The 25,475-nt window shown below is 33.0% G+C and overlaps 1 protein-coding gene across 2 annotated transcripts; it reads left to right on the top strand.

Moving 5' to 3' along the window:
* The first annotated feature begins 8,423 nt into the window (after positions 1-8,423).
* LOC129285230 (sister chromatid cohesion protein PDS5 homolog A-like) lies at positions 8,424-25,113 on the top strand. Of its 2 annotated transcripts, none has more exons than XM_054920820.1 (33): positions 8,424-8,628; positions 10,287-10,490; positions 10,637-10,818; positions 11,430-11,556; positions 11,677-11,895; positions 12,198-12,414; positions 12,499-12,644; positions 12,756-12,901; positions 13,891-14,040; positions 14,126-14,174; positions 14,255-14,446; positions 14,610-14,792; positions 15,191-15,345; positions 15,423-15,549; positions 15,631-15,780; positions 15,876-15,929; positions 16,083-16,219; positions 16,344-16,461; positions 16,616-16,750; positions 16,863-17,059; positions 17,727-17,883; positions 17,971-18,114; positions 18,664-18,735; positions 18,826-19,428; positions 19,527-19,634; positions 19,764-19,843; positions 21,119-21,170; positions 21,261-21,347; positions 21,460-21,497; positions 22,115-22,174; positions 22,259-22,395; positions 23,702-24,105; positions 24,703-25,113. In XM_054920820.1, the coding sequence occupies exons 1-33, from the start codon at positions 8,536-8,538 to the stop codon at positions 24,751-24,753; spliced, it is 4,974 nt and encodes a 1,657-aa protein (XP_054776795.1). In that variant the 5' UTR covers positions 8,424-8,535; the 3' UTR covers positions 24,754-25,113. The 2 variants fall into 2 exon arrangements, with proteins under 2 accessions (XP_054776795.1, XP_054776794.1); XM_054920819.1 differs by having other exon boundaries at positions 18,661-18,735.
* Positions 25,114-25,475: the final 362 nt, after the last annotated feature.

Below are 25,475 nucleotides of genomic sequence, written 5' to 3'. Positions count from 1 at the left end.
ACGTGAATTTGATATGAGAACACTAAAGGTGGGGAAGGAGATAAAGAAGAAGCTTTCTTGGCAAAGAGAAGAATGGACGATGGCGACCACACTCTCAAGGCAAAGACACTATCAACATAAGAAGAAGGGACAATGATTAGCAAGAATCAACACAAGCAACACGCACAGTCGAGGTCAAAATATAGTGGCAACAATGGCAATGATCTCATGTCAGATTTCGATAGAGCAAAGAAGAATGAGATGAAGATAATGTAACGAAGGACTAACAGAGGTTTATCTCAACCACACTCTTAACATAAGAAGAAGGGATGATGGCAAGCAATAATCAACGCTAGCAACACATATGGTCGAGATCAAGCGATGGTGACGGTGATCTTAGGTCCAATTTGATAGAGTAAAGGAGAAGGAGGTGAAGATAGTACAATAAAGCAAAGTAAGAATTTGAGTAAGGGAGACAATAAAAAGAGAGAAGCTTATAAAAAAATTAAAAACCATTAAATGCTTCCCAATGTTCACCACCCACCCAATGTAATGTTGACAAGCTAGAGCTAGCAGCTTTGTGAAAGATGCTTGCTCAGGCCCCAAACTCAGTTGCTATTTTTTAATCCAAATAAGAGTAAATGGGCTTTTAACATTTCAACCTAGGTTTATGTCATCCTAACCTAAGTTAAGTGTGTGTTTAGATTAAAAATTTACAACTAATATTAGGATTCAACTAAGGTTAGTAAATTGAGATTAGAGAAAAAGTCAGTTATTGAAATGTGATTTATGTTTGAATATCATTTTTTTCAAAGGTCAGTTAGATAAATTAAATTTATTTTGGATAATATGATTCAAAAGCCAGTTGAGCTTTTTAATGACAAAAATAAATAAATTTTTTTATATATTTTTGACTAATTAATAAGTAAAAAATAACAATTTTTAATTAAATCAATGCAATAACAACTATAGTGAGTTTAATAAAATACACTTGGAGGTAGATGTGAATTTTTTATATAATTTTTTGAAAGGGAGCAAAAGAACCAGTTTCTTATTATATCAACCCCATGACCATAGCTCCTATTTATACTATTTAAGGAGGATAATGGCAAGGGATGCTAGGTTTTTTTCCTTGAAAAGTATACGATTTAAATCCTCTAGTATTGAAATTTGTCAATTTAGTGAAGTTTGCCTTTCAGAAAAAGAGAGAATGTTTAATACTTTATAAAAAAATAGAATGATGAAAAATACTAAAAGGGAAAACTTCATTGAATCATTTTTATTTTTTTATAAAATATTAAATGTTTTCTTTGTTTTTTAAAAAACAAACTAAATTGAAATTTATATGTCTCAATTTAAAGGATTTAAATCCTAAAATATAAATACAAAAATATTGTTAGACTAATCGAACTAAAGTAGTGTCAATTGGTGTATTTTTGTTATTAAAAAAATGTTACAGGTGACATGAGCAAATAAGAATTTCTCTTCTCATTTGTCCCTACTAATTTCTCTCTTCTTATCTTTTATAATTACTTTTTTGACGTTGTTGTCTTGCTTGTCTTTGGCTGAAAATATAAAGAAAAGACATTTGAATACAAAAGAATAATTCTCACCAATACTGACGCTGAGTGCTGAATACAGAAGCCAGAAAAATAGCTATGGGAAAAAAGCTCATGTGAACCCTCATTATGGTTGAAATTTTTTTCCCATCCAAACAAGATTTTTTAGGCTTTATATATCCTAACTTTAGTTTGAACCATCCTAACTTAAATTAGAAAGTCATACAAATAATTTACCAAAAAAAAAACAAAGAAAGTTATCTAAACACACACTTAGTTTGGTGTCTTTCTTGATCTTGTTTATGAGGTTGAAATGCTTTTGGTATGCCTGAGATTTATGTCAATGTTGGAAAAGCTTTTGAATCATTTTTCATATGAATTGTGTTGGGTGGTTGTAATCCAACCGATTGATTTAAGTGTCTATAGTTTAAATGATGTTTTGCAAGAGTCATCTAGTGTAAGGTGGATGTGATCAAATGATCCTATATCTAACATTGGTTTTAGGGCTGATTTGTTGAGTTTGTTTAGAAAAAAGTTAGTGTTTAGTGACCATAATGATCATTTGTGGATAACTTTGTCATATGAAAGAATTTTTGTGCGAAATCAAAGCTAATAGTTAGTTCTCATCCACAAGATTTTGTACGAATATTTGAATAACTTGATTTGGATTGGCATGTGAGAAGATAAGGTATTTTAAAGTTGGATTTTACTATTTTAACAATCAAAGTAATGTTGCATCACAACGTATGCATTGTTTGTTGTAGCACATGACATGGTGAAAGCTGGTTGAGGCAACCTTCATCCTTAGATGTGTTGTGTCATCATTGCATCATCCACTGTGGCTATCACACCCAGAAACATGACGCAGACGGCGCAAGAGCAGAGGTTTCGGCCTTCCAAGTGAGAACCGGCTAAAACAAAAGTAGCCACCAAAATTTTAAGGGAAATCTTGAAAAACTAATTAAAGGAGAATAAAAATGGTCTATGAAAATAGAAAATAGGTTCGGGAGTCGATTGAGTGTGGGGAAGGTGTTAGGCACTCCATAACACTCGTTCGTGAGAACGGTTACTTGAAGTTTGTTGTGCTAAATTAATATAATTTTAAATTATTTTAATTATCCCTTTCTTGTTCACGTGTTTTTAAAAAAATGATGATAATAAATTGGAAAATATTTATTTATTTATGAGGGAGGATTTGACTCAGAATTTGACCCTGAGGCCTACGTATTCTGTGATGGGGATCAAAGTCTACGTAGTTCGGGCTTCAAAGTTGTTGGTGAAAATATTTTTTTTAAAAGAAAAATTAATTAAAAATAATTTACCATTTTACAAATAAAATAATTTTCTAAAATTTAGATATATATGTTTTAAATTGCAAAAGTAATTTAATTTCAATTATTTTCTCAATTTTTGAATTTTTGGAATAAGGAAAGAAAAGAGTTTAAGATTGTTATTTTTAGAAAAAATTGAACTTTTAGTCCTCCAACTTTTAATTCACTTGTAATTTAGTCCCTCAACTATGACTCACCTATAATTCAGTTCCTCAACTTTTGAATTACTTATAAATTAGTCCCTAAACTTTTGTTAATTTTTTTTATATTAGCTTATATTTCACATCAATGAGTAAGAGGAGGGTATTTTAGAATAATATATGAGCATTTTTTATCCCTCTTATTTGATAAGAAATTTTTTCAAAAAAAATAAGGACCGAATTTTAGGTGAATCAAAAGTTAAGGGACTAAGTCACAGTGAGTCATAGTTGAAGAACTGAGTTACAAGTGAGTTAAAAGTTGAATGATTAAAAGATTAATTTTTTCTTATTTTTATATTTTATGACTGATAATTTAACTACTATACCTGCAAAGCCTTATTGGCTCATACAATAATGCAATCGTTTTAAATATCTGTGAAGATTTCAAAATCTCACATAATAAAAGAGTTTAACAACTTAATTTATTTATATTTTTGAGTGTTAGTAATAATTTATTTCAGCATGTATATATATATTTTTAAAGAATCTTAATCATCATATCTATAAAACTTTATTGGTTTATACGGTAATATGATTATTCTAAATATCTAGGAAAATTCCAAAATCTCACACAATAAAAAAATTAAATTTATTTAAATACATTTTTAATTTAATTGATTTAATAATACAATTATCTTATAAGTCTACGGAGATTCAAAAATCACACATGACTAAAAAATATAATGATAAATATGATTACAATTTAAATACATTAATTTAATTAATTAATTTTTTTAAATTATGTATTATATCATTATTTTTAAAAATTATTTATTTATTATAAAAATTGAGAATCACTACATTTGTGAGGACTTATTATCCCACACGATGATGTGACTAATTTAAGTCTCTATGAAGGTTCTTGAAATCTCACATGAGACTTAAATATTTATTATAAAAAAAGAATTAATTTTAATGATGGGCCTTTGGAACCCATGTTAACATAGAAGTTTTACTCTCATATTTACAAAATTTTATTAATTTACATGATATGAGATTATCTTAAATATCTGCAAAGATTCAAAATCTCGCATAATAAAAGAATTAAATAATATTCACTTTAAATATGTATTTTCAAATATAGAAATCTTAATTGTTATACATACGAAGCCTTATTAACCACATGGTAGTACGACTATTCTAAAGATCTATGAAGTTTCAAAAATCTCACGTGACCAAAGGTCTAATTAGACAATATAATTATAATTTAAATTTATTAATTTAATTAATTGATATTAAAAAATATTTATTACTTTATTTATAAAAATTTATTTATTTATTTATCATATAAATTGAGAATCATGATATTTGCAAAGATATATTATCCTATACAATGATGTGATTAATTTAAGCTTCTACAAAGATTTTTAAAATCTCACATGAAACTTAAATATTTATTATAAAAAGAGAATTAATTTAACAACAAGCCTTTGGAACCTATATAAATATATACAATATTGATCTTCATACCTGTAAAATCTTATTGATTTACACGGTGTGAGATCATTTTAAATTTAAATGCTTGCGAACACTCTTGAAATCTCACACTATAAATAAATCATAAATATATATATATATATATATATATCTCTCTCTCTCTCTCTGTCTCTCTCTCTCTTTTCTTTTTATACTTTAGCCTTTTATAATGAAATCATGACAACATGTGGAAACATAAAGCACCTTGAGGTATATGTATATTATTAGTCACGATTATTGGTATGCATGAATAAACTACCATAAATGAATAAAGATTAATATAAGGATTAAACCATGCTACCATATGTTGCATTTTTCTAAAACATGGTAATTAAAAAGCTTGAAAGGCAATTTGATAATCAATCATGTAAAACTAAATGTATTTAGATTAGATAAGTTGGATATCTTATAATACAAACCATCACAAGTCCATTTTGCAAACACAAAGATCACAAGATGAAATGTCAAATTTTTAAAATTAGTAGGCAAACTTAGCGATTAATTCTCAAGCGTCAAGAATCTCAAAACTTGAATAGAATTATATTCTTGAACTATTAAGAGATGTAATATTATACAAGATATTTTATAAATAGCCAGTCAAGGACTTATGCAAACTTATGCCCACCATAAAATCTTGGAAAGAAAAGGGAAAAGGAGAACAATATTATTCAAGCCACAGCCTTTACCTGCAACCTTTAACAGGGATGATGTTTTCAATCAGCTCTTCCTTTAAGCTCTCAGTCCTCTCTCCTTTCCTTCTACATTCATCTCTTTTGTTTCGGTCCCCTCTTATCTCTAACTAGATCATCTTTGCACCTCACGCAATACGTCCGACGCACCCTCTTGCATAAGTTCAGCCTTGAATGCATGCTCACAGCCCTCCTTAATCTATGTTCTGCTTCAGCTTTCTATTCCCATCCTTCACTGCCACGGCATGGTAGATTTCATCTTCCTCCATTGGCTCTTCCCTTTCGGCTCTCTATTCTTTTTTCGTTTCAAAATCTTCATCCTCATTCCTAGCTCTCTCATTCTCGGTCTCTCCCTCGCTCTCACTGCTACGTTTATGCCTCTGCTCTCCTTCTCCTTTTTTTTCTCCCATCCTCGGCCCCTGTTCGGACTTCCTCCAATTCTCTTGGTCTCTTTTTTTTTCTCTTTCCTTCTTCGTGCAGCGTCTGTGCTCTATTTCTCTTTGCCTCTTCATACGTGCATGCGTTTCTTTTTCAGAGGTAAAGCTTCGTGCTCTGTCTGCTGTTTTGCTCGCGTGTCTGACTTCGTTTCTATCTACTGTCTGCTTATGTTATTCTTGCGTCTACTATGTTCGTTTGCTTCTTACATTTTTCTCCGTGTGTTTTCATGTGTGTGCTGCTCTCTTTTCTCTGTATCCATTTTTGCCTTTTCGCTCTTTGTGACTCTGGTTTCTGTTCGCGTGTTCTTTGTGCGCTTAAGTCTGATCTTGTTTTTTTTCTTTCTGGCGTTTCGTGACTGTGTGTGCTTGGTCAGTTTTTCTCTACCGTGTCTGGTCTTCTCGCTAAAAGCTTTGTTTCTTTTTGGCTGTGGTGAGTGTTTCACCCAACCTTTAATTACTTTTTTTTTTCTAATTTTTTTAATTAGATTAACACACACACATTTAAATGAAAAATAAGATTTAAGAAGAGAAAAGTTAATTTTTAAAAGTTGATTCCTAATATTTTTTGAATGGTTGAGATAATTTGGGAGAGATTTTAAAAGATTTAAACAATATTTTTTTAATTTTGTTAAATTATTATTATTTTAAAAATATAATCCTAAAAAAATTAAATTTTATTTTTATATTATTTTAATGAATTAAGAGAACTAAAATTCTAACTAACAAAAGAATATCTAAAATAAAATTAAACCCTATCAATTAAATTAAATTTTTTTATTTTAAAAATATAATCCTAAAAAAGATTAAATTTTATTTTTGTATATATATATATATATATTGGTTATTTATTAATATTTTTATTAAATTTTTAAAAAATGTATGGATAAAATATAGTGTTTACAATGGCACAACATGCATTAGATGCGGCGATGTGTCCCTTTTCATATATGTCCTTGTTGGGATTTTTACATTCCAAAAATGGACAAAAAAGAAAGGAAAAGAAGTGAAGAGACCCTTATATCCTTACAAATAAGACCAAATGGAGTATCTCATTAAATTAAATTGAATTTAAAAACACGCAACTCTCAAAATAAATGCAAACTTAACAATCCAAATTAAAAAAAAAAAACCACGACAATGCATTGACTAAAAACGTCATATAAACATTAGCAAGCGCACTAAAATGAGATAACACGTTCTTTACAATTATCCAACACTCACGCTCACATTTGAGAGATTTACATGATCCGATGCTTCCCATAGACTATATAAAATGGATTTAGTAATTGAAATCACTCCTTATTAACCAGTAGCGACAAGGCTTTCATAAGAAACAAGAGCAAAGGAATCACATTGTTCACAAAGTGAAGTTATCAAATAGGTCCCGTGAAAAGGATAAGAGGGTGGTTACTATAAAATAAGTGGCTTGTGAATTTACTGTGAAAAGTTACAACAAAAGTTTATTAGTTCACTTCATAAAAAAGTAATCATAACTTAAAATATACAATTAAAAAAGGAAAAAATTACATATAGGTATCATAAAATTGATTTATTTACAAATAAGTCTCGTAAAATTTGAAAACAGCAACTAAATTTATCTGAGTATAGTTTAAAATTAATGTGAAAAAATAATAATGCCCTTTTTAAGTATATATACATTACATTAGTTAAATAATTTATAATTATTTCATTATCAATTTATAACTATAATTTTAACTTTTATAACTGTAATTTTACATATTCAATAGTTAAACTAATCACAGTTGTAAAAAATTAAAACTGTAGTTATAAATTATTGATGGAATAGTTGTAAACAATTAATGTTAATTTTTGCTAACAACACATAATTATTTAATTATTAGACATGTAAAGTTATTGATGTAAAAAATTAAAATTATAGTTGTAAATTATTGATAAAATATTTGTAAATTAATTATTTGATTGATGTAATGTATGTATTATAAGAGTATTATTGTTTTTGCAATCTAATTTTAAATTACACTTAAGTTTCAATGAATTTGGTTGTAATTTTCAAATTTTGCGAGACTTATTTGTGAATAAATCTACTTTACGAGACCTTACATGATTTTTCCTGAAAAAATTCATCTTACTCCAATGCCTTGGATCTTCATGTTACTCAAAGTAACGCTATCATAGTTAACATTTTTAAAAAATGATTAGATTGAAATAAATAATTTTTTCAAAAACATTAACTAATTTTATTCTAAAAAAATTAATAAATTCCATTAAGATCTAGATCAAGACAAACTAAAATAACGTACTACATATGCTAAAACAATCCAAGATAAGCAGCAAACGTTAGAAACATTAAATGGAGAGGCGTCATAATTCATGGGTGTACTCCTTCTCAGCTTACGCTGCTATCAATCTCATCAAAAATTAAAGATGGATGATTAGATTATTAATTTTATTTAAAAATTAAATAAAGTTTTAATTTTATTTTTATTTAAATGAAATTTTTTAAATCTATGTAACATTATCTCTCATGAGTTTAAATGAAAATAATATTAAAAAATATAATTAATTTCTCACCAAATATCTTACATTTAGAATTAATTTTTTAAAAAAACAGTAAATAATTAAAATTACTTTCTTTTTTGGCCAATTACAATTACTTTCGGAGATTGTTCCCCCCCAATAAAAAAAAAAAAAAGATCTCTAGCCGAAGCCAGCATGTGAAATTTCACTTGGATTTAGAGCTTATTTTGCTTCCTTGTTCGAAAATCGAAACACAAGCCCTCTTGTCTCTCTCTCCCCGCTTCCCTGCTCAAACCTCACACCACGTGCAACTTCATGAAAAGAGCTTCTAAAACTCTGAAAACTACATCTTATTCTGTTGCGATATGGCTCTGAAGCCCCAGCAGCAGCTAAATGAGTTGGGATCCAAGCTGGACATTCTTCCCGCTACCAAGGATGGCCTCATCAAGCTCTTAAAGGTGTGCATTTTTTCTCTCTCTAAATTTTTGGCAGCTTCTTTTCTCGGTTTCTCCGTTCACTCGGCTCAAAATATTGGGGTTTCCAATGCAAAATTTGAACCTCCTTCGCGGTTAGTTGTATTGCTTGTTTTCTGTTTCGCTGCTGGGAAGCCAGGGAGAAGAGGAGGAAAAAGCAATGACAATTTTTACGTTTTTAGCTAATTTTCCTTCTAGAAATTTGATTTTAGCTGAAATTCGTTAAATTGGTCTTCTAAACGGGTTAATGGGGCCATTTTTATTTGCGGTTTGGTGTATAGTGTGAACTTAAGAGTATATTGTACTGCTAATTTTTCTGCAATTAAGGCCATGTCAATTGTATGTATTAAGCTAAATTGTCTATGAGATAATCGAATTTTGATTCCATGCATCAAATTTCTCTTCTAAGCGGGTTGCGGGAGCAAAATTCAGTATTACTTCGTGGAGTTGGTTTAATAGTGTGAATTTAGGATGCACTCCCTTCGGTCCTAATTATAGGGCAAAGTTTTAAGCCCTATTTGGTCTTAAATATAGCGCAATGATGTACTTATATTTAATTTTTTCCAATATTACCCCTCCTTAATTGCACAAGTTGTAATTTCTAGATACGCTTTATTGTTGTCATTAATTTTAGTGAAGAACAAAATTGAAAATTCATACATTATTTACAAGTTTAAGGATATTAACTACTATTCCTGAAGAACAGTGAAGTTGGTTAACTTTGTCTAATAATTAGAACCGGAGGGAGTCTATGTTACCGCTATGCCTTCTGCAATTACGAAGAACAATCAGCTGTGTCAGACATATGTTATTTTGAAGCAAGGTTATGAAGAATCTTTGAGTTTGCGTTCTGAGAAGGTTGTTCGCTTGAGTTAGCTGAATCATCAATCAACTTATCTGTAGTTCATACAACCCTTGATATTTATCAGTATCACTCCAAAAGTCTTTCGTATTGTAAGAACATTACTGGTTTCTTAGTCTCAATACAATATTGATGTGATAAATTCTCTTCTCCTCTAAATGAGCCATCTACATCGCTTGTTACCATGTTGTTGATTTTACCCTCTTGGAAAAGCTAGTGTCTTCATTTATAAAGATGCTTGAATGAAATAACTTAATACCTGTACTGTAAGCCTGTCACCTGATGCGAAGTGTATGTTGGTTCAATCCCAAAGACCCTGGTACAAGTTGATTAAGAAGTCAGCAGTCTGAAGAAAGAACTATATCATAAGATTTTCAATGAATGCTTGATTAAAAGTTCATATAGTACTGTTTAGTTGCTCATATGGACATTATCTTGGGGCAGTTGTTTCCTAAAACGCTACTGAATCTTTTGATTGCCACTGAACTTTCTATTGATGATAAATTGTACTCTTTCTGTCTCAAATTCACTATAACTGGTTGAGTATATAGATCTCATATGAGATAATAGCATTTCCATTTATTAGGTTTGCTACTTTTTTTTATAGCAAATGAATGCGCTATTACAAAGATGGAAAAAATTTTACATTCAGGAGCACATAAAGCTTGATGGCCCAATGTGTGCCATAATGTTGTTTAACATTAGAAGTGTTACGTTCTTATACCCTGTAGTTTCTAGAGCTAGTTGATGATACTTCATTAATCACTGTTTTTCTGTGCAGCAAGCGGCAGCATGCCTTATTGAATTGGATCAATCACCATCAACATCAACAATGGAATCATTGAAGCCCTTTTTAAATTCCATCATTAAGCCAGAGTTGCTGAAACACCAAGATAGGGATGTCAAACTTCTAGTTGCAGCGTGTGCTTGTGAGATAACACGGATCACTGCACCTGAAGCCCCTTACAGTGATGATGTTTTAAAGGTGCCTTTAATACACTAAGGTCTTCTGATTATATAAATTGGGTCATCTTACTTAAAACCTGTTGTCATCCATTCATGTTCAATCAAAGGAAAGAACATATAGCTGCATTATAGTTTAGTTGTTCTTATTGTTTGACCTCTTTGCAGGACATCTTTCAGTTGATTGTTGGCACTTTTAGTGGTCTGAGTGATACCAGTGGCCCATCCTTTGGCAGGAGAGTTGTTATATTGGAGACTCTCGCGAAATATAGATCATGTGTAGTAATGTTGGATCTTGAATGTGATGATCTGGTGAATGAAATGTTCAGTACTTTCTTTGCTGCTGCCAGGTTTGTTTATCTTAAAATCTTTTGTTAGTTGTAAGTTATATGGATTTTAATGTAAACTAAAGAGTAGTAAAGTCGGGTTCTCATGAAGCATTCTTGTATTCCAAAATTACAAACCTGACATGTTGTTGGTTTCCATTTTGTTTTGAAGCCTGTATTTTCTTGTCTGCCCATAAAATAGTGACAACATGAATTACAAATGATTAGACAAAATATACATTTTTGTGTTCCAGGAATGAGATGGTTTGGTCGATCAATTATTACTGTATCAACTGTTGACATATTCTTTTTCTTTTTCTTCATCCTGCTCGTTGTTTTGCTCCTTGTACTGTTTAGTCCTTGTTTTTAAAATTTATAATATTAAGAATGATGTTAATGAGATGTTTAGCAAATTTTACATGCAACTATTGTAAGTATCAACCAAACTTTATTACACTAGGTTCATTTTTCCTTTGTCATTCAGGTTCATCACTCTTTGGTTGACTGAGAACAAGGCAGACATGTTGTAGCCATTATCTTATATGTAAAAATTTTCTGTGTGTTATCCTTTGTCGATGAAAGATTCTCTTTAAACTGACAGTTGGTAATTGTATTTTTTTTAATTTCTCACTCAGAGATGATCATCCAGAAACTGTCCTCTCATCAATGCAAACGATAATGGTTGTTCTTTTAGAAGAAAGTGAGGATGTCCAAGAGGACCTTTTATGTACTATACTGTCTACTTTAGGTCAAAGAAAAAATGTGAGTATTGCTTTATTTGCTAATAAAAGCAGATAGCTGATGCTCTTGCCAAGCGAGTCTTCTTGCTTCTTCTTCTTTAATTTTTCATATGGACATGACTGTGTGGAATTTTAATTCCAGGGTGTTAGCAAGGCTGCAAGGAGGCTTGCTATGAATGTTATACAGCAATGTGCAGGAAAACTTGAACCCTGCATTAAACAGTATGTGCTATCATTGATGTCAGGAGATAGCAAGCCGATGGATAGTCAAGTTCAATACCATGGAGTCATTTATGATCTGTATTGCTGTGCTCCTCAGGTGCTATCAGGAATTCTACCTTATGTGACAGGAGAGCTACTGGTAATTAGTGATTTATTGGCTTTCCTAATGGATTTTTTATGGTTTCTGTAGTGGCTTATATTGTCTTTAGAATCAAGTAAATGTCTATTGCCAATTAAAGATGATTCATTTTATATTTTATTTCTTAAGTTTATGTCTTTTGAGATTTAAGGTATTGGAATTCATAAATCTCTACAATCACACTTCTAAGAGTAACCCTTTTGTTTTCCTTGCTGACATCATTTGTTTGAGGCAAATTTATGAACTGGAGACTGTCACTCAGTCAATGAATGTATTTTTACCAGTAATTTGGATATCTGCAGACAGACCAACTGGAAACCCGTTTGAAAGCAGTGAGTTTGGTTGGTGATATAATCTCTCGTCCTGGATCTTCCATCCCCGAAGTGTTTCTGCCTATATTTTCGGAATTTTTGAAAAGGTTGACGGATAGAGTTGTTGAGGTTCGCATGTCTGTCCTTGAATATGTAAAAAGCTGCTTGCTGTCAGATCCTGTTAGAGCCGAAGCCCCTCAACTAATCTGTGAGTGCATATAACATGTAGATATTCAGTCTGTGTTTACAACTGTAACGTTTATGCTAATTTTATGTTGTTCAAATGCTTTAGCTGCCCTTTGTGATCGGCTTTTGGATTTCGATGAAACTGTTCGGAAACAAGTTGTGGCTGTTATCTGTGATGTTGCATGTCATTCTGTTAACACAATTCCTCTTGAGACTGTAAAACTTGTTGCAGAACGCCTTCGTGACAAATCTGTATGTTTGCTTCCCCTTATCTTCATTCTTTTTTCCTTTACTGGCATTTCTTAATACTTGTTGATTGCAATTGACAGATTTCCACTTCCCTGTTTTGCTTTGAATTTCCAGCTACTTGTTAAAGGGTATACTTTGGATAGGTTGGCTGAGGTATATAGAGTATTTTGTGAGAAGAGCTCTGTCAGCTCAGTAAATCCCAATGAGTTTGATTGGATTCCAGGGAAGATTCTCAGATGTTTCTATGACAGAGATTTTAGGTGAAGTACCTAATACTTATACTACGGGAGAATATATATTTTTATCATTTATTTGCATTTTTTTTCGATCATATGTACAAAGGAAGCACAAACCAGTATTGTTTGTTAACAATATAGTGAGCCCTGACCATGCCTAGTTTTTAGCAGTCAATTAGAATTGACTGGCAGATTGCTTTGAAAGGTTAACTGGCTGTTCGCTGATTTTTCTGATCAGTCCAAAGCTGCATATAGTGCAGTTTTATTTCCCAGATTTTAGAAGATCCAGAACTCCAAAAGATCTTGAAAATAATTTAGCCTTTATGGCTTTATTCATTTGAGAACTATAAAACATCATTTCAATGCTATTTTTATGCTTGTGGCAAATAGTTTATGTCAAGTTTGTCTTGGACATTGCCCATGAAAAGTTAGTAACGTTCTAAATCATAGTCTCTCAGAAGGAGGGCAAACTCAAAATGACAAGAAATTGCATTTGAATAATACAAGTGTTGATTATACCTCATCTCCTGTAATTTAATTTATATATTTTATGAATGTAAAACCATCTCTGCTATTAAGAGAAACAAGATAATATTTTGTTGCGTCTTTTGGTCCAAACCTTCCATTTCATTTTGAGATTAGAGAATGTATGGAGGAGCTTTGAAACTTGAAATAAAAACTACGTGACCACTTGATATAACTTGTTGTATCATTTGCAAGCTGCTATTTTATTCATAAAATTGCTTGATATGCAAGCATACATAACTGATGGCTGACTAGTCAATTTAACACTGGGCCATTGATTCCCATGTTATGCAAGGTTCTATCTTTCTGCAAAGTTCTTGCTTTCCCTTGTGTTTTTCTGCACACATGTAACTCAAGTTTCCAGTGGCATTTTGAGAAATATATATATATATATATATAAGGGTACAATGGATAGAGTTGAATACTTTGGTGGTGAGTTTTATATTAGCATCCGGGTTAACATTCCTCCTGATCACTTTGTGCTGCAGATCAGATATAATTGAATTTGTTCTGTGTGAGTCCTTGTTTCCAGCACAATATTCCATTAATGATATAGTTAAACATTGGGTTGGGATATTCTCTGGATTGGATAAAGTGGAGCTCAAAGCTCTTGAGAAGGTATTGGAGCAGAGACAAAGGTATGGTTCTGCTTGGTCGATCATGGCTTATCAATGTTGAGTGGCAATGAAGTTTCAGGTTTCACTGTACCTCTTTGCCTGCCAGGTTACAGCAAGAGATGCAGAAGTATCTGTCTTTTAGGCAGATGAGTCAGGTAGTCATTTCACAAATTATAAAGATGATCTATTTGAATGAAATTTGATGAGCTCAGGCATTGATTGTGTTTATATGTAGGATAAAGATGTTCCTGAGATTCAAAAAAAAGTTCTGTTCTGTTTCCGTGTAATGTCTCGTTCATTTGTGGACCCTGCAAAGGCTGAAGAGAGTTTCCAAATTCTTGATCAATTAAAAGATGCTAATATTTGGAAGATTTTGACGAATCTTGTTGATCCAAATACCAGCTTGCATGAAGCTCATGCCAATAGGGTATGTTAATCAGAGGCTGGTAGGCATAGTTTTGCAAATGGTTGATATTCCTTTTTTGGAAGTCATGATTCAAATCAATCCTCGTGATTCTGTTCTGAGTAAGAAAATGAAGGAACTGTAGTTTGCATTTCTTTGTGGACTGATTTTGGTTATATGTTTGCAGGATGATTTGCTTAAAATACTTGGTGAGAAACATCGGCTCTATGACTTCCTGAAGAACTTCTCTGTGAAGTGTTCTTACTTACTTTTCAACAAGGAGCATGTGCAAGCGATTCTCTCCGAAATTTTTGCAAAAAAATCTTCAGATAATGCAGAATATATACAATCTTGCATGAATATATTGGTGGTAGGACATGTCATTCCATGGTTCTCAAATATCTGTAGATTTATAATTTTATTCTTCATTACATATAGTACTTCTTAGCTTCTATATTGATTCATTTTGTTGTTCTTAGCTTTTATCACCACAGTAGGTGGAAAGGGGAAAAAGTACCCACTGACTTTATACCTCTGCTTGCTGTTGATTGAATGGTATCTGTGGGCAAAAAAGGGAGGGGAGAGGGTAGTGTGTCATATGAGTTATGATGCTTGGATCTTTGCCATACCCTGTTTCCTATTTTGTCAAATGTTTTAGTCATTTTTTAAGAGTGCTTTAGGCTGTATGATTATGGCCATGGAAATCATAAATAGTGGATTTTACCTTCTCTAACTCTATTTGATCACTTCCCTTTGGATAAACTGCAGATAATTGCTCGTTATTGTCCATTGCTTCTTCATGGCAGCGAGGAGGAACTTGTGTGTTTACTTAAGGATAGCAACGAAATGATTATAGAAGGTGTTTTGCATATTTTAGCAAAGGCTGGTGGTACAGTACGCGAACAACTTGCAGTAACATCAAGGTGCTAATGTCAAAACTGTTATATTTGTTTATCTGTATTTCATTATAGATTTCGATATAATCTTCTTCTTCATGCAGTTCTGTAGACCTTATACTGGAGAGGCTGTGTTTAGAAGGTAGTCGGAGACAGGCCAAGTATGCTGTGCATGCACTGGCTGCAATAACAAAGGATGATGGGCTCAAGTCTCTATCTGTTCTATATAAGGTTCCATGCGATTTATTTGCAGGTCTTACAGACTATTTTACTTTGTTGTTATTGTTTTGATTATTCTCACCTTTCATGCAGAGGCTTGTAGATATGCTGGAGAAGAAAACACATCTTCCTGCAGTACTACAGTCTCTAGGATGTATAGCGCAAACTGCCATGCCTGTTTTTGAAACTAGAGAGAGTGAAGTTGAAGAATATGTGATAAACAAGATTTTGAAAAGTGATAGTGTAAGCCTTTCAAAATCCCTTGAATGGCGCTCTTATTTATGAGGAAAGCTTGGATAGAACATAATTTTTTCTACATGTTCGCTTCACTTTTTCAGAAAGATGATGCAGGAGTATCTTGGGATGATCGAAGTGATCTTTGCATGTTGAAGGTAGATAGGAAGAGTAGTCTTTTCTAAATTTGAATTAAGAATACTTGGGTTGGCATGAATAATGCAGTACATTGAAAAATGCTTATAAATTCACTTCTATTTGGACAGTTCATACTATTTTTTCCCCTTTCCATTTCTCTTTCTCTGCTGCAGATATATGGCATTAAAGCTTTAGTAAAGAGCTACTTGCCAGTTAAAGATGCCCATGTTCGTTCTGGTATAGATGGTCTTCTGGATATCCTTAAGAACATGTTAACTTATGGTGAAATATCTAGTGACATACAGTCTAGGTATATCTACTTCATGGAAATATAATTTTTTTTAATCAATATATTTGACATTGACCACGTTCTTTTTTTTTTCCCACTCTGTATTAGATAATGAGTTTATGCACTTATTTACGCCTTCTTACAGTTCAGTTGATAAGGCTCATTTGAGACTCGCATCTGCAAAGGCTATTCTTCGCTTGTCAAGACAGTGGGATCACAAGATACCTGTTGGTCTTTTCTACTTAACTTTGGGGACATCTAAGGTAGGTTCCTTTGGTGCTATTAGTTTCTCTTTGAGCAATTATAATTTTTTAGATGAATCATTTCTATTCACCTGTTTAATTAGGCTAAAATTAATTTGTAAATTTTGATTTAAAGTTTTAAGTAACTGTCTTTTGATTTCATCTGGTCTTTCAGATTAACTTCCCTCAAGCTAAGAAGATTTTCCTAAGCAAAGTACATCAATATCTAAAAGATAGGCTTTTGGATGCCAAATATTCTTGTGCCATTATACTGAGCATATTTGAATCCAAGGAAGATGAGTTTGCAGAGGTAATTTTGTTTTGAAACATTAGCTACATCATTTGTATTTCTAAATTTTTTTCTAACTAAAACTTCACTTTAAGCATGGGCTTGTCATGGTTGCTCTTGTTTTATCATACAGGGTAAACAGAACTTGGCCGACATTATTCAAATGCTTCAGCAAACAAAGGCTAGGGAACAATCTCTGCAATCTGATGCAAATTCCACGGTCACCTACCCTGAATACATCCTTCCATACCTTGTTCATGCACTTGCGCACAATACATGTCCCAACGTTGATGAGTGCAAGGATGTTGAAACATATGATAATATATACAGGTACTGTGTGGCTTATATAACATATCTCTTACCCCGCCGCCCAACCATAAATAAATATATATATCTACACGCACGCACGCACAAAACATAACCCGTGTTGAAAAGAGAAATATGGAAGAGGAGAGTAAATGAGAAATTTAGTTTTTTTCTCTTTTTTGAATAAAATGAACACTTTTAATGCAGGTATCTGTGTGCATGCTTATCAATGTTGGCGTTTTATTAATTGTCATGTATTATTCACTACTACTGAAGTGATGACTCATATTCATAAGTTATTGGGCATAGCTATGCCATGTTAATATTGAAGATCTTTTTGGATGCTGGGTTTGCATAATATTATTTTATTTCACATCCTTTGGGAAGCTTATGCAGAATATATATTGTGCGTGCTCATTTACGTGGTGTAAACATGTTTCCTTAGATGTCTATTTTTCATAAGAATGCTCAATTTTTTCTCTCCCGGCATACTCAAGTATCTTTACGCATCCATGTATTTTTCTTTTTTTGGCTGTGACATTAACATTTGTTAGTTTTATTGAATTTTACTTATGGATACTATAGTGTCAATATAGCAAGTTTAATGTATATTTATGTTGGCACACTTTGATATCTGGGAACTTATGAGAATGCCTATTCCCTACTTATTTATCATGTTATGAACTTTCAGGCAGTTGCACTTGATTCTGTCAATTCTACTACATAAAGATGAAGATGCCAAGTCAGAAACAACTAATAACAAAGAGAAGGAGAATATATCAACTATTACTGATATCTTTCAAAGTATCAAGCACTCTGAAGATATAGTTGACTCATCAAAGTCGAAGGTTGAGGATTGATATCATTACAATATTTGACATAGTTGTGTCTGATATGAAATTGGAACCTTACTATTGTGATCAATGAATTTCCAGAGTTCTCACGCTATATGTGACCTTGGGGTGGCAATCACCAAACGGCTAGTTCAGAAGGATGTTGATTTGGAAGGATTGTCAACTTCAGTCTCTCTGCCCTCAATGCTATACAAGGCATGTGAGAAGAAGGAAGATGACTTTTCGGTATGGTATTTCTTTTGTGAAATTATATTGTTTTCATCTTGTGTGTCAGGAATTTTGTGCTGGAACAAACAATGCGTACTGTAGGGTTGCTAATTTGTGGAAAATTCTTGTATAGACATTGTCTAGTATCTAGTAATCTACTAAAAATTAGTAGACTAAGCCCAAGAATTGCTGGCATGCTCACATGGCAGGTAGCTTTTAAACATAAGTTAGTTGATGCTTTTAGTTGAACTTGTGTCATTCTCAAGCTCTGCTGGATAATCTTGTGTGGTTTTGGTACAAAAAGACATGCATTCTATAAGGTTGAATTACATCGCACCGCTTGGTGGACGTGACTGTTTTCAGTTTTGTCCAGTCTCTAATGAATGGGCCATGAGATTGGGTTTTTGTTCATTGTTGTTAGTCTATCTTATGACTTGTTATTTATAAGAGTAGTCTATTTTGATTACCTCAATAGCTAATTCAGTTGGAATTAGCCATGCCCTGTAATTTAACATTTGCAAGATTGTTAGAGCTTTGCTCATTAATGCATCTGAATCTTTGAAGCAGGTTAGCGAAATGAAAACCTGGTTGGTGGATGAAAGTGTGTTGTCTCACTTTGAATCACTTGAACTAGAAATGGTGAGTTTGATGCAAATGGTAAAGCTGCATGGCAATTTTGCATTCATGTTATTTATTGATCTAAGTGATACTGATTCTTTGATATGTCAGGTTCCATCTGAATTAGCTGATGATGTTCTAAAGGACAATGAAAGGGATGGAAGTGAAGTGCCTCTCGGAAAAATGATAAAGCACATAAAATCTCAGGGAACCAAGAGAAAGAAGGTGAAAAAGAGTAAGTCTGTACCAGGTGAAATGGAGAAGGCTGAAAATGATATTGATATCTTAAGAATGGTCAGACAAATCAATTTAGATAACTTAGGAATGTCTTCTAAGTTTGAATCGAGTAATGGTCATGAAGATCCTTTAGGCAAGAAAATGAAGAAGGATTCAGCTGATGCAATGACTAAAAAAAGAAAATCTAGCGAAGAAACACCTATCCAAGTGCCCAAGCGCAAGCGGTCTTCCTCTACTCCTGGAAGTTTCAGATCATCCAATGGCCCTTCAAAGGCTTCTCTGACAGTTTCAGAAGACTCCCCTGAAGCCAAATTACCCTCTGATGCAGAAATTATCCCTGATACAGATAGCAAAACTAAGAAGAGAAGGAAGGTCAAAGGCAGTAAGCCAGGTTTATTAGTGTCCCCCTTAAAACAGAGAGTCTCTGACAGCTATCATGATGATGAGGACTTCAAATCTGATGAGCCTGACTTGAAGGTCAAGTCTTACTGTCTAGTAGCTTTTGTGCTGCTGTAGAATCTTGGACTGAGTTTTCAGTATTGTATTCTTCTACTTATTGTATGCCTCTATTGCAGAACACTGATAAGCTAAAGAAAACTGACAAGACTTCTAGTAGTAACACCAAGTCTTCCACGGGGTCTTTTAAAAAGAAGAAAAGAAAAAGTATTGCAGGATTGTCAAGGGTAAACTTCCTTGACTTCTTTCTTAATCAATTTTACAGTGGTGTCTCTGTGCCATGTGTGGATTTTTTTTATACGCACCATCTTTGATTAGTTTAACCTATAATTGCTTCCCCTTCTCCCCTTGTACAGTGTACAACAAAGGAAGGTGAAGTTGATACTGAAGACCTGATTAGTTGTCGAATCAAAGTTTGGTGGCCTATGGATAAGCAGTAAGTGTCCAAGATAAATTCAATAGATCAGTCGCAGAAGTTGAAAGAAAAAAGAACTGGCTTTGATGCCATTTTTTTCTGTATAAGGAAAAACAGACAAAAGGATGGTTTTCTAGTTCTGAACATTATGATCATATTCCTTGCATATGGCTGTGATGGGATATAAGATTTATTAGATTTAGGATTTTTTCTTTATTATAATGATTTCTTAAATTTGGATTGGGATTTGGTTTGAACAAATGTAATCTTTTAGATTACTAGGTTATCTTTTAGATTATTCCAGTATATTGCCGATTATTTGCGTTTAATTCTTAGGATTTTAGAAGATTGCATTTAAGTTTTTTGGGTTAGGATTAACACAACTTTATTTGTACATCTTTTGCTATTGAATAAGGTTATTAGTGAATTTGCCTCCTCTCTCTCTCTCTCTCTCTGAGTTCTTTGTTATCTTCTCTTTCTGTCTCTTCTCTTCTCTCTCTCTTTTCCCTCCCCTGTTCTGCATCAGTTTAGCATCAGAGTCTGGTTCCACCTCCCTTTTACTGCTTGTAAAATACAAAATCTCATATAAATCAACTCACTGCCAATGTTAGAACTCCCACATCTAGCCATCAAGTCGTCAAACCACCATCGTTGTTGTGTCTGCCTCCACAAATACTGCTCGTCCACTAAAGATCATCACTAGAACCTACTGCATGTGCCATCACATGTTGACCTTGGAATCTCCTACTAACAATTTGCTTTCTTGGAGCTATTACCAATTTTACTCTCCAGAGAACTCCTTCAAGTGGGGAAGAAATGATGGGATATAGGATTTATTAGATTTTGGATTTTTGTTTTATTAGAGTGATTTCTTAGATTTGGACTAGGATTTGGTTTGAATACATGTTATCTTTTTATATAACTGTTATCTTTTTGATTATTTCAGAATATTCTGGAGTACGATTATATAAAACAAGAATATTCTAAAGAGTATTTGCATTTAATTCTTAGAATTTTAGAAGATTGCATTTACTTTTTTGTTTTTTGGGTTAGCGTTGTGGTCTATAAATAGCTCTTAACACAACTTTATTTGAAAGTCTTTTGCTATTGAATAATATTGTTAGTGAATTTGCCTCCTCTCTCCCTCTGAATTCTCTGTTCTTTTCTCTGTGTTCTTTGCATGTCTTTGAATCCTGGGGACACGATTCCAACGTCTCTGACATTTTCTTGTTTCAATATATAATTTTAATTTAATTTAGAAAAATTGAAGTGCTTATTGTTGCCTCTGTATTTTAGATTCTATGAAGGCACTGTAAAGTCATATGACTCACAAAAAGGGAAGCATGTGGTAAGCTGGATGATAAGATATTTATGTTTTTAGTGTGTTTACCAACTATTTGCAATCCTGATGCAATTTTCTTTTCATGTCATTTCAAAGATATTGTATGATGATGGAGATGTAGAAGTTCTCCGTTTGGAAAAGGAGCGCTGGGAGCTTATTGACAAGGGTCGCAAATCTGCTAAGGTTCTCATTTTATATCTTTTTTCTTTTTCTCTGGAACAGTTACAATTTTCTATTTCCATTGAATGAAGGCAGTTATCATTGAAATCTGATGCTTCTTTTATTGCCTTTCCAGAAGATAAAATCTTCAAAAAATCTTTCTTCACATCAAGTGTAAGTATTCCCACTACAGGATGGTTTCAGATGTTAGATGGTATATCTATTATAAAATTGAGCATCGCATGAGTAGGTTAAGCTGACCTTCTTCAAGTTTTGACCAAATTACACTTAATACCCCTCATTTGAAAAATTTTGTCTCGTGACGTTGTCATGCACACACATCACAAAAATCTTCCTCCTCATTTGTTTTATGCTAAATTAGGTAACTGTTTGCACAAAATGTGTCTGATTTTATTCCTAATATGATAGCAAAGACAGCAAAATGGGTTCAAAATGGGTATAAGTTATTTCTATGACAATAAAGACAGTAACTTTTGTTTTTGGAAGTACATACTGTGTAGAAAGTTACTTTCATTGTCCATTGACAGAATAAATCAGAGGGAGCCCAGTGCAATTTTTAGAACAAGAGGGATATTAAGTTTAATTTAACTAAATCTGGGAGTTTAGTGTAATCTACTCATTTACATTATAAGAAAAATTTTTTAATACGATTTCATCTGCTTTTAATGGAATGTTTTGTTTCTTCGTGCTCACCTTCTTTTGTGGTCTTATGGTCCATTCTGAGAAAGCTACCTTCCTTTTGATGGTTGAGTTTCTTGAGTGTTTTACAGGTCATCTGGACAGAAACATAAAAGCTCCGGTGGTTCACAGAGTAAAAAATCAAAAAAATTGTGAGTGAATAATCTGAGATCATTGCTAGAGATTTGTGATTATGTTTTATATGTTAGTCATTTTAGTTTGTGTATTTGATATAGAATTAATGGTGAACAATCTTCAAGAAAGAATGTGAAACTTGGAGAAAAAGGCAAGTCAAATAGTAATTTTCACCGTGAGGATATCAAAGAGAGTTCTGACACGACCATGACATCCAAAGCTGATGAGACGGACTCAGGTATTGCATCATTGGAGAATATGCTTTGCATGTTAGCTTCCTTGATTTTCATTTGTGATCGTGTGAAGGAAACAGCCTCTGATATAGTATTATTGGATGATAAAACCTTCCACAGAGTGTAGGTTTAATGGAGAAAACTCTAGTTGCAGGAAGAAGAAAGCAAAATCTCAGCAATCCCCCCCTAATGACAATCTACTCTCCCCTCTAACAGACCCATACACAATTCCTCAATAACCCTTTCTAATTGCTCGGATCCTGGCATACAGTCCTGAGCCTCCTCATATAGCATGCAACGCTGGGCCCATACTCAGTATCATGATTGTGTATCAAACAAATTTCTCCTCTGGATTTAATGATTTATGACTTTTATGAAATTCCTGTAGTCATGCTGATCTGTTTTTAATCATGTTTATTGCTGACAAATCCATCTTCATGCAAAAAATTCCCATGTTTGCTCTTTCATTTGTTAGAGGTATTAAAGCCAGAAAAGAGGATATTCCATTCTTCAAAAGTTTATTTGTTTATTTTTAGATGAATAGAACAGGCTGAACAAGACTTTATTACAAAAGAATTACTATGTAAAAATCAGAAGACACTTTTGTGCTATGAAATGAAACTATTGCTCAGGCTGTCACTTAAATTGGAGGTTCATATCTTCAGGCTTGCTCAAGCTATCATTTAATTGTAATATTTTTCTGTCTAACTGATCCATGCGGTCGTGTTGATTTGGTTACATGTGGTATTCTGCTATTCACAAATTTGATTGGTAGACTTTTATGTCAATTGAGGGGGTGTTTACAAATTGCAAGTGATATTTTCCCCCGAGTAGGACTGTGCAGTGACATGTTTAGATTTACATGAACGTGGCAGGAAGAATAGCGTCTTATTGCTACTGACAGATAGAATCATTCAAGTCAAACCAAGTATGCTGTCTTAACATCAGGAGCAAACCCTATCCCAATATGTAACAAAAACTTGTGTTGATTTCTTTGCTGATTGATTGGCTTTGAAGTTGAAATTTTAAAATTAGTGAAATTTGGAGGACATTAAATGTGAAAGAAGTTACAGAAGTAGTCATTTCAATTTGTCCATATTCATGTAAAAAAGGTTCAAAACTGGTGATACTTGATGCAAAAACCTGCACGTGTTTAGAATTTATGAATGGGCACAGTGATGATAAATTGGTAGATTGCCAAGTCTCTTTTTTTTATTGAATATTTGCACTCTGGGTTTCATTGTTGTGTAAGTAGACTTAAGCTCCAGTTTCACTCTCTCTCACACACACTTTTTATTTTTCCTTTGCAAGGTGATTTTGAAGGGAGGCAGGGTGAACTATCAGATGAAGTCATAAGACACGTCAACAAAGGTAAAGAGAAAGTAAAAAATGTTTCAAGTGGGAACAAACTTCAAAAAAAGAAGGCCTCAAGTTATATGGAAGAAGACCCTGATGAAGAGAAGCAGGAATTTGACGAAAGGCTTTCTGAGGATAGAGAGACTGTCCCCCAAGGTGTTAAAAATGTCGAAGAGAGTGGTTCAGATGGGAGAGAAGTTGATGAATCAAGTGTAGCCATGAGAGAAAAGGCAAATGGAGAAGCAGAGGCTGATTCTGAAGTTGAGGAGAGCAGTCCCCAAGAAATGGACCGGGCACATAAAAAGTCATCAAGTCTTGATGGTGTTGGGAATGCTGAAATTTCTGAAGATGAACCTCTTGTAAAGAGCTTGACCTTTCACACTTTTCTTCCCTTTTTTTGACTGAATTAGTATTTTGGTTCTTCAGAGATGCACTTTCTCCAGGTGGTTTTCCAAAATTTAGTCATATTTATTGTCTTGGTCTTCCAATGAGTACTGTATCTCCAATTTTGTCCATGTATTAAACCCCTTAATAGGTCATTAACACAGATGTGACATCCCTTAACTTCAAACTATATTGTTTGGTACTTAAACATGCGATGGTTTAGCTTGAAGTAGCAGCACCATGTTCTTTGGTGCTTTTATAATTGCATGTTTTGGTATCAGACATTTAATAATTACTCCGTTTTGATGCTAAGCCATGTCTTTGGTTTATGTTAATTTCTTGTCAAGGGGTTTGATATGAGAATGCTATTGAAGATGAAATACTCCTATTCAAATGAGACGTTCAAAACTTCAATTGATTAAATTGAGGGAAGGTGTATCTTTTGAGGAGCAAAATATTAATTTGCTCATCAATCTTCATGCAAAATTTATAGCAAGTTGCACTGTGCATGAGTGATAAATAGTACAATTCATCCTCAAACTCTTTAACATTTATAACTTTGACTCTTGCAGAGCAAATGGAAGCCTCGTACTGGGAAGAGAAGTTCAGGCCAAAAGCGGTGAGGATTTGGCTGCAAATTTTAGTCTTTTTAATACAAATACAGATGGGAGCTTGAATGAAGATGACTACCACATAACTTTAACACACTTGTAGTCACCCTGTAGAATTGTAAAATAACACTCATTCCCACGTCTGGAATGAAAAATGATAGAGCATTTAGGTTTTAGGGTTATGACCATCTTGTATTAGTATTAGTTAATAGGTTTAGTTTATGATTCATGAGGGTGTCGTTCACCCGTCCCAATATAATTTGTATGATAAGTGGGGCATTGTGTACAGCTGATACGTGGCCATAATTGTACTTAGCATATTCATACTTTCTTAACTTCTTTGAGAATGATGATTTAAGGATAAATTTTTAATCTTGATCGTTGCTATGGCTGGCTTATGAATCTATGTTTCTGTTGAGTGGAGATGCAGAATTTTTTGTTTATTAAAATCAAGGGTTTAAGTAATCAAAAGAAAAACTCAGGGGTTTAATGGGTCTTTCTGGGGTCCATTTGGATCCCCACATGTTATGTTATTTGTTTTATTACATTCATTTAGTGGGGTTGCTAATGTGTGGGTTGTTATTCAACTGTGTATTGAGTCTTGAGTGTCACCTGTATTGTCTTGTTTACTTTCTACTATTACTGTTTTGCTTGTTTTATATTTTAATGTTTTTCGTTTATAGGGTTCTGTGGGCCACTTTTTAAACTGGTTACTTTTTAGCTCTGTGTAAGTG

The sequence above is a fragment of the Prosopis cineraria genome, unplaced genomic scaffold, assembly GCF_029017545.1.
Source record: "Prosopis cineraria cultivar Desert tree isolate PC_DT_omini unplaced genomic scaffold, ASM2901754v1 PC11, whole genome shotgun sequence".
Lineage (NCBI taxonomy): Eukaryota > Viridiplantae > Streptophyta > Magnoliopsida > Fabales > Fabaceae > Prosopis > Prosopis cineraria.
The sequence above is the reverse complement of the archived record's forward strand: the minus strand, read 5'-3'. Positions and strand labels throughout refer to the sequence as shown.